Consider the following 10,156-nt stretch of genomic DNA (forward strand, 5'->3'; position numbering starts at 1 on the left):
ATTCACTCCATTGCGGGGGGGGCATTTGTTTAAAAACAATTGTGAATTTCATCAAAAAAGAAATAAACCTTTGTTAAACTTACAGGGCAAGTATAAGGAAGAGACTTCATGAATTCAGGTTCCCACACAGGTAAAACGATGTGATGTTAAAAGTTGGTCATTTAATGGCATCCTCCAATTCGATACACCTGGAGATCTGTAAGGTGAGCTGGGACTGGTACCTGGGCCTTGTTTTAGCTTAGTAGCAGGTGGACTGACACAGTGGAGTCGCAGAGCGACTGTCGCGATAGCAAAGCAGCATCTTAATTCTGCATCTGTTTTCTCCCATAATAACCTGTTGATAAAACTGACATAAAATGGGACCAATGGTAGAACCATTTTAACTGCTACAAGCCTGTGCTCAGCCACGGGGGAACCGCAGCTGCGGAAAGCCTTTGTGTTTTTAAATGTGAGGGAAAGGAACCAAACCTGTGCCGAAAGGATTGTGGGAGTACCCCCAGCTCCTCCTGCCCCGAGGATACTTGTTACACTAATACTTGAACGTGTGCCTTACGGTATTTCTATCTGACTAGCTATTGTGTTTTATATACTGGATTTGAACTTTTTGGGGTTGTTTGTTTTTTTGTTTGGGTTTTCTTTTTTTGATTCAGTGCAAAGTACATGTGTGAGGAGTTAATTTAATTCCCAATACAATAAAAGCTTTTTATATTAAAAAAAAAATAGTCAGTTAAAGAAGAGCTGTTGCTGTGCAGTCCTTCATTAGTTGTCAAACCCTGAGTTGAAAGTCTGGGGTGCAGCCAGACTTGAGCCAGTTACTTCTCACCGCTCCCCTCTGCTGCGGAGGTCAGACCCTTGACCCAGCAGTCAAGTCCAACCGTTAACCTAGCACTGCCAAGTCCACCACTAAACCATGTCCCTCAGCACCACATCCACACGTCTTTTAAATACCTCCAGGGATGGGGACTCAAGCACTTCCTCTTCCAATGCCTGACAACCCTTCTGGTGAAAAAAATTTTCCTAATATCCACTCTAAACCTCTCCTGGTGCCACTTGAGGCCATTTCCTCTGGTCCTGTTGCTTGTTAGTTGGGAGAAGAGACTGACACCCACCTCGCTACAACCTCCTTTCAGGTAGTTGTAGAGAGCAATGAGGTCTCCCCTCAGCCTCCTTTTCTCCAGGCTAAACAACCCCAGTTCCCTCAGCCGCTCCTCATAGAACTTGTGCTCTAGACCCTTCACCAGCTTCGTATGGTCAGTTCTGGCAATGAAATTCATATCTAAGGCGTGGGTGCGTGCTCAGGTGCCTTTTTAGGTAGTAAATGTGTAAGTACGTGTTCTCAGCACTAAGGTCATTACTTCCCAGGTGAAAACCAGGCAGTGGCAAGCACCTGGGAGCATGAAAACAGAGGTTTGGAGCAGGCCTTGGCTATCACAGAATCCATCCCCCAATCTGAGCCGTATTCCAGAAACTGTGAAATCTGTACTTGCACCATTTGTTTGTATCATCTAACGCAGGAAGATCCGCAGCTTCCACAGGGAGCCCCTTCCGCTGCTCAGCCAGTCCTTACTGTAAGTATTTATTACAGAAAGGACAGTCCAGTTTAATATTCATAAATATTTATAAATCTAACTTCTGGTCTAGCTCCAGGCACATGAAAAATAACTACTTACACTCCAGTTTATAACACCATTACATAGTAGGTGACAGGTCTTGGCCGACTTGTCTCAGTTATGTAGCGAAGCAAAGGCAGCCTCGGGGCGCTAACAAAGCGGGACATCCTGATGCTCTCTCATCAGTCTCTGTCTCACCCAATGCATAATAAACACGTCACCCAAGGCCTCGCTATTGGCCTCATCTGTCTTCTGCCAATGTAACTGGTAACGCAGCCCAGAATTACGTGGGGGCTTTTAGTTGCAGTGATATACTATTTATTTCTCTTTAATCCATGGTCCAGTAGTAGTCTCATTTCCTCTGCTGTGTGGCTACTAGCCAATTATTTTCCAAACCACATTTTTTTTCCATGCTTGTTGAATTTCATCTAGGTTTCAGGCAATTTTTTTTCGGTTTGTAAAGGTAGTTTTGTAGCTTGTGTTCTCTTAGCCAAAAACTATACACAGTATGCAGTACTCATCTGTTACATCAGTTGTTAAATTATGGATGAAGGCCAAAGCTCACTTGAAATGCCTCCTTAATTTGATGGGAAATTACATATGACGCAGCTTTGTCAGCAGAGATGCAGACCCCTTCTAGTGGTTTCTTCAAGATCCGAGCTTCTCAAAACGAGCACGTCCATCACCAGTTTTATGCTGCCCAAAACCATGCACTGTTTTGAAATCTGTGTCTATAGGCAAGAAGCTGCTGCTGGTGCCAAAATAAGTCAAACTCTAAAACCCCTGCTCTGAACTACGACACATCACTATCAAAATCCTTGCTAAAGCTCAGATAACTGCTTCTACTGCTGTATTACAACCAAATAAATTAATCTGGATTGACACTAACGGCTCTTGACAAACTCCACGCTGCTGCCTCTTATCGGCTCCTAGGTGTTTAAAGCTAGTAGATGGTATTAATCAAGGTGTAGTCCCCAAAGCTCAGCTAGGCCAGGAACTCCTCTGGGCAGCCTCTGTCCCTTGGTCACAGGGCAGCCGAGACTCTCGCTTTCCTCCAAGTCGTCCAAGGAAAGAGGAGCTCATCCCCACAGATGTTCAAACTACCGGCACAAGCAGCATGCAGGACAAACCACCCCAAGACACGCCTGAGTGGTCTCATCTTTATTCTCCCATAGACCAAGGGAAGGGGATACGAAGAGTACCGGCAGGGGACTCCTCAGCACCTGGTTCCCCAAGTACGCAACGTTTGCAGTGTGCTGCTGGATACCGGCTGTTTGTAAACAGACTGGCTTTGCCAGGCTTGGCTGCTTCGGCTCGTTACTGCAGGGGATCGCACAGAAGACTGGCCTCGGGGTTCGTATGGTCCACGTCACGCCAATAAGGAAGCAGTGAAGGAAGAGCAGACAGTTTTTTTTCCAGGCACGACCAAAGTTGTGCTGCTAGAAAGCTGTTGCCTTTTGTTGATAAATGGAGCCCATCAGACAAATAGGAAGAGAAATCCTACAAGGGAGGTTAAAACCATGTATTAATGTATTTGCTAGTTGCAAACAGAAGCTCTTGAGTAATTTTTAAGTAAGCAAGTTCTTCAAAGCCAGCTGGTATATATACTGGTTTTATTTTTCACCGTTTGTATTAAAATATTAAGAGAATGTTCTGATGGCCAGTCACTGCTGTTCATCAGGAAAAGATCACGAGATTAAGTGATGCAATCAAAATACTGAATCTACTGCACTACTGAACAATCTACTGCGCCAGGGAGTGCAGGAGAGGGAAAAGACCCCGTGTCCGAACTGGAGTTACCTGCTTACGGAAAGTCTGCAGCGCCTGTCACAGGGACGAGTTTGGGTATTCGGTCAGAAGTGGCAGCAGGGTACCTGTGCAACCTGATCTAACTTTGAAGGTAGCCCAGCGCTGCGCAGGAGGTTGGACTAGGTGCCTCCAGAGGCCCCTTCCATGATTCAAAGTCCAAGGAAAAGGTTGTTTACATGTAATGCACCCAGGGGACATTCGCTAACCAAATATAATGGTTAGCTTGTATTAAGCTTTATTTCTCCCAGCCCGGTATGAAGCATTCTGGATTACTTTTTTCCTTCCCCAAAATGTGATTTGGATATATTTTGTATCCTTTCAGTGATAATGCAGCACTACAGGTTCCTCTATGCTAAATTATGCAATTTCACAATTTATTTCACAATTCATGACAGTTTCAAAGTCTTTCTCATGACATCGTACCTGATTTTTTTGCATCAGTGTCCAGAGGTCGAGTACATCCGTTCCACAGTCCCTAGCTACTTGAACACAGGCCTGGGCGTATTCCCCAGTGGTGGCATTGCGGCGATTTAATTTGTCACCTATCAGACACAAAAAAAACATTCAGCAATCATGACTGACAACTTGATTTCTGTCTTCTGTGGCACACGTGATGCATATCAGTTTGTCACACCAGCAGACATAACCAATTACAAACCCGATCCGAAGCACCTCGATTTAAGTGGCTGGCAGCTATAGCTCGTTTAGTCTCTTTCAGGGCACCTTTTCTTTTTGAGGCATTTGAAAATATGTTTCTTGTTAACAGATGTGTAACAGGCGAGAGAGGCAACGGCAATGAGCACACGGCATAATGCTCATTTCTGTGCTGCTCACAGCTTTCACTATCTGTCAAACTTCAGGTGAAATCAGCACATAGATTTAAAACTCTTCATACACCTGCTACCAGCACATAGAATAGAGTTAAGTAAATGCAAATCTATTTACAAGCTTGCCTTCTGCTTCCTGGATGACATCAGACATTCAACATCTCCGTACAGCAGTCTCCTCATTGTAACATGCTGGTGAAACTGGGGTACATTTAGGTGCAAAGCTTTATTAGCACTTGTGACTACTGCATTTGTGCGCACAGTTACACTGGGAGCTGGGTGTTCAGTACATGCTCAGTGCCAGCTACCGTAAGCCAGCAGTTTTGCACGGACCACAGTGAAACTTTGGGGCAAGATATTATTAAGTTATGTTGTTCGTTTTTTTTTTTAATGGGACCTATAATGCAATTCATCAACTCCTACTCTACTCCCTCCTTGCATCTGATGCTTCCCACTTCTTCACACTGCCACCTCTTTCCTCCCATCATTTCTTTTCATCATAAAAATATCCTCTGCAGCCTCACCGGTCCTTCCCCACCACGGTAGGTTTCCGAACTCCAGCTTCAACTTTCTTCCTGGTTCAACTCTCCCGTAGACTGAGCGGCCCTTCAGCTCATTCAGCCTCCACCACGCAGAGCTCCCTTTGCTGCCAAGTTCCCTGTATTGATCACAACCTCACCTCCCCAGGTGAGGTCCCGCAGTCCTGTCCTTTTCCCTTTCTATGACTTCTAATCTAGCAGAGTTGATAATTTCTTATTCTCCCTTTGCCTTTTCTTTCATCGTTACGATTACTTCTCAACTGTTTCATCTCCTCTTCCATTCTGGAAGCACACAAACACATGCCTGCTCTCAATGTGCAGCTCTGCAGAACATGCGCTGGGTCTATAAGCTAAGAGCAGCAGCCAAAGGAAGCTCAGGGAACACGGGGGTCCCCGAGGGATCGAGGAGGCAACCTAGTGATATACCGACCTCTGCATGTTCCCACTCAGCTTGGGAAGGAGGACAGCCAACAGTGGGGAGCAATGGGTTAGGGGACACTCAGGGACGCCAGATGCATCTGCGTGGGTGGGATTCACCCGAAGGAGCTGCCTGTTGCATTGGTGAGGCCAATGCCTACCACCTACAAAAACTCATGGCTAACGGGAGACCCACAGTGACCGAAGAGGGTTAACATGACACCCATTTTTAAGAAAGGCAAGAAAAAGGACCTGGGGAACTGTCGATCACTCGGCCTCACCTCAGTGCTGGGAAAGATAGTGGAGTTACCTCCTCTTGGGATTCATTTCCAAACACAGGAAGGACAAGAAGGAACTATCGACACAAGTTTAGCAAAGCCAGATAGTGCTTGACCAACCCAATTGCCTTCTGCGATGAAATGATGGCTATACAGATGACGAAGAGCAGCTCTGACTTTGGTAAGGGCCTTGACTCTGTCTCCCACAGCACCCTCATTTGGAAGCCGAGTTTCTTTTTGTGCCTCTTTTCACATCTGGATGAATGTTCCTGTGAACATCCTCCTCCTCCTCCTGTTTCACATCTCTCCTTTGCTCTGATATCTATCCGACAAAACCACAAATAAGCAGAACATTTCTCCTGGATACTGGTTGAGGGCAGATGATCTGATATTGCTGCTTACTGTGCCCACAATACTTTATTTGTGGTCCACGGTCTGAGATCACCCTGTCTTTTGTTCCATCCCTGGACAGCAATCTCTTTTAGACAGATGCTGGCAGAGTCAACACTGTAAATGCAAGTTTCCTCCCTCCCTACCCCGTAAAAAGGATAGCTTTAAGGCGAAAATGGAGTAACAACATTTACTTGACAGCTAGGAGCCAGAGAAGCAGCATTCACGGTGTGCTCACCTAACACATCTTCAACAGGACAATACGGGTGCATGTTCTGCAAACTACGACTGTAGCAGCTTTAGTGAGAGCTGGGCACACACACCAGGAACGGCTGCTCTGCGCCTGACCCGATCCCTTACGCCTTGTCTGAGGATCTACTACTGTCACATACACAGTACTGGCCATGTCTGATGTTTGATCTGACCTGCTACAGCTGCTACTGTCTTACACAATCTGTATTACTCTAGGACTTTTTTCTCCTTTTCCAACTATATATAAAATATAAAAACTACCGTGCTGGATGAGACTGAAAGCCCATGTAGTCCAAAATCTGTTTTGCACAGTGATCGCTGCCACACACCAGAGATCCCTAATGGAAAGTCATGCAATAACATAGTCTAATTTAATGCAGTTTAAACATGAGATCATCTTCAAAATGTTACCGCTTTGATTGAGTACACAACTCAGGATACGCAATACCACCTAAATTTGAGAAAACCTTGCAAATACTAAGGTGACAGCTCTGCGTTTACCTGAATCTAACTCAAAAGTCTTTTATAAATGTGCAAGAACTGGACAAGTTGTCCAAATGGAAAAGAGGACACACTCTCAGGAGGTATAATTTGTCGCTGCTGGAGTCAGTGGGATTATGGCAATTTCCACCGGCTGAGTGACACGAAGTAAGCAGTGCTGTTATGTCTCTATTTTTAGAGTTAGCTTGAACAATGTAATGAGAAATCATTTAATCACCTTTTGCTTCTTTTTTAGGTACTTTTATTAGCATCCTTAGAATATTATATTCTCTGGGGGTTTTTTAATTTAAAATAAACCTGGCTAGGATATTACTGCTTATCTAAACAGATGTGAAATATGCTGTGACTATTATAAAATTTTCTAAGGCACGCAACGCCAAAATTTCTTCCATTATTCATGTTAATTTGGAAGCTGCTAGGACATGACGTACTCTGCCTAGGACATCTCAGCAAAACCTATGTTCTCAAAGGGCAGCCACTTCTGTCAGCTTCATGCACGAACAGATCAATCAACACTTTCAAAAGGATGTTACTAATTAGCTGGTAGTTACTCCACGAGCTTATCCAAAAGCTGTTTAGCAAAACAGCGAGCAGTCCTTTTCCATCAACTCAAAGAACACGACTGCAATCTGGTACAAGCACAAGGCTAATCGTCTGTCAGCCTGGGACCAGCAACTTACACTGATGGTAAAATGCAGAAAGTCTGCCCATCCATTCTTTTACCTTTGGCAAGACACTCCTTTTCCCAAGCTGATTCCTGAAGAGGTGGTGGCGTTATCAAAATAATCCTGTCTTCAGTAACGTCTACTGACTTCAGATACTGTATCATGCTCTTCAAGTTCGCAGCATATTCCTCCAAAGGAACGTGTTGCTTAGGGTTCAGATCTGTTAGGGGATGGAGCACATGCATTAGCAATGTTAAACTGCTTACAGATTTATTACTCAACGTGCTTTTTACACAGCGTATGAATGTGGGCACTCATTCTCAGTAAGCAGTTCACCTCAACCATTGATTCAGGAGGTGTCGTGGGAGAATTCCATTCCTCAATATCCAAAGCAGACAAATCAAGAGTTTAAACACAGTGCTTCCAACTAATACAAATGAGGGACGCGGGAAAAGAAATCACCTTTTTTTTCAAAGATGCTTTGTCTTGCAACTCTGTATCTCAGTATTAGATCACATAATCACCTCAAACTTCACCTGAAACAAAAGCTAAGATTTTTTCACTCTCTTGGATGCAGAGAAAAACTTCAAAATTCTCATGGACGTACAGACAGTCCTTCGTGCACTGAGGTTATCATTTTGATTAGACTAGCTCTGCATGCTGCTATGCTTATCTTAAAGAGAATCCAAATGCTACCTTCCCTCATTTCCTCAACCCATCTGCTAAGAACCCATCAGACTGCTTTAAAGGCAGAAAAATCAGTTAGATGCCCAACTCCAATTTTAGGTGATGGATACATAACTAATTCTTGAGCACCTTGGAATTTAATATTAAAACTTGGTGAGAGGGAGAGAAATAGAAGGCACTGCATGGTTTAAATACAAATAAAATGATTGAAAACAATCCACTGTAAAACTGAAAAAAGGGCAACCGCTTCATAGAGAAGTGGCAGGAAAGGTCTGTGTGATTGTTCTGCCTTTTCTGCTAAACTGTAAAACTGTCTTAAGAGAACAGGTCACAGAAAAAAAAAAAAAGTAGAATACCGTACCTTTCAAAGCACTGTCATTGGCTCCAAAGAAAATAGTAACCGCAACAGTACTCTCAGCACCAGTACTTTTACTGATCAGTCTTGGAAGGATCAGTTTAGCCCATCTGGTGTTGTACCCGGAGAGCCCACGGTTCACAACATCACATTTTCTGAAACAAAGACACATATCAAAAAGAACACCTCTCCTCTGCCCACCAGAACAAAACTTGGCAAGTTTTGAACCATTCTGTCAGGACACCTGCCTCCGTCCCTCTCAGAAACGACAAGATGTCACAGGAGTTTTCAGTGGGATTATAACTTTATGTTTTGAAAATGTACCCACAGATTGCATGTGTACTATTCACCTGTCACTTAAACTCTGAAACTAGAACAACAATCTTGACAATCACTAAGGATTTTTTTTCTTTCCACTCAAGCTTTGAGTGGACAGAAACACCCAATGAGTATTTCTACCAGTATTGGGCAGGTTACCACTAAGGCAGTTCCACTTCAATAAATAAATGAATATTAATTAATAAATACACATTAAATATTAACTTGCATTGGTTTTCTTTTAAAAAAGCTGCACGACTTTTTGCATGCTAGAAATTACTTCTGAAATTTAAGCTCTTACCTGGTCAGTCTCTCAGCAAGGGATGCCCCCCAGCCATTTTCCTGGAAGGAGAACTGAAAGCAAGGAACACGGTTAGACCATCTCTGGAAGAACTCGCTCCCCAGCAGGTCAGTCCCACCACCGGCACCTTCCCTCCTCAAAAGCTTTTTGTGCGTGGCCTCTCACGCTGCTGCAGCAGTGCTTCCTCCCTCCCAGCCTGCCCTGTCCCTGCAGAGGTGAAACAGCCCGGATCTTACCTAGATACACGACTAGCAATCAGAGGCAACGTGGGACCATACCTACAGAGGGACAGACCCTGTGGTCCCTTTGTAATCAAAATGGGCTGCTGTCAAGCTGTAGTTTCATTTTGGGTGGTGAGGCTTGCTTTCCCCCCGCCCCCCCTTTCCCATTTTCTACTTTATTTCTGAGATCCTTTCACTGTGCCGTCATTCTGAAGACATCATTCTCTCAAAAATCCTCTCTCCACATGCTGCTTCAGAGTACAGTTCGATACCTACCTCTTCCAGGAGTGGAAAAATTAATCCCTTCTCCTTATTCCCACTGCTGCACCATCCTCCCTGTTACAATGCTCCGCCTGTTTACAGAGCTGCACAGTGAGTTGGTTTAGACAACTGATCTCCCATTAAAGGTGATAACCTTTGTCTTCAGCCAAATCTTTTTTTGTCAGAGCAGCTCTGTGACCCACTCCACCATGCAACCCATGCAACAGAAGGGAGGGACCCAAAATGAACACTAAAAAGCTGGTATTGCCTCAAAGGAGATGTTCACCAAGCCACGGTCTGGTCACGTCTCTGGGGCAGGCAAGCTCGACGCAAGGAGCTGCACTGAAGGGACACACCAGGAGCCAGGACTGGGAGGAGCGCAGGGGTCAGTACAGACAACAGGCCGTCCTCCCCGTCTGGAAAAAGCCACTGCTGCCGAAATACCAGAAGCTACACTTTTACCAGCTCACACTTCTAACACAGGAACCTTACGACTTTCTGCCAAATAGCTCTAAACCTCGTAAAGGACCATCAGGTGCGAAAGCCCGTGGAACACTCTCACTGGAGATCCAACAGGGACATAACTATACCAGGCCACACTCCCATTTCACTGCTCTCCTTCCTGCCTCGTGGTGCCAGGCCGATCCCCGCCACCCACCAGGCCTCTGTCAAAGCCGTCCCAAGGGGATGGCTTCCCCCTGGCTGCCTCACCACAGGCTGCCAGG

The 10,156-nt window shown here is 44.9% G+C and overlaps 1 protein-coding gene across 1 annotated transcript in view; it reads right to left on the reverse strand.

Annotated features, from left to right (window-relative positions):
- Nucleotides 1-2,174: 2,174 nt before the first annotated feature.
- IAH1 (isoamyl acetate-hydrolyzing esterase 1 homolog (S. cerevisiae)) overlaps nucleotides 2,175-10,156 on the reverse strand; it is a 9,335-nt gene continuing 1,353 nt past the window's right edge. Inside the window, exons 2-6 of the mRNA XM_009332511.1 lie at nucleotides 8,950-9,076; nucleotides 8,337-8,485; nucleotides 7,347-7,508; nucleotides 3,843-3,961; nucleotides 2,175-3,110 (exon numbers count right to left, since the gene is read on the reverse strand). Of these exons, the coding sequence (XP_009330786.1) occupies nucleotides 2,928-3,110; nucleotides 3,843-3,961; nucleotides 7,347-7,508; nucleotides 8,337-8,485; nucleotides 8,950-9,076 (740 nt within the window). The 3' untranslated portion in view covers nucleotides 2,175-2,927. The remainder of the gene's footprint in view (nucleotides 3,111-3,842; nucleotides 3,962-7,346; nucleotides 7,509-8,336; nucleotides 8,486-8,949; nucleotides 9,077-10,156) is intronic.

The sequence above is a fragment of the Pygoscelis adeliae genome, unplaced genomic scaffold (assembly GCF_000699105.1).
Source record: "Pygoscelis adeliae isolate BGI_AS28 unplaced genomic scaffold, ASM69910v1 Scaffold168, whole genome shotgun sequence".
Classification (NCBI taxonomy): domain Eukaryota; kingdom Metazoa; phylum Chordata; class Aves; order Sphenisciformes; family Spheniscidae; genus Pygoscelis; species Pygoscelis adeliae.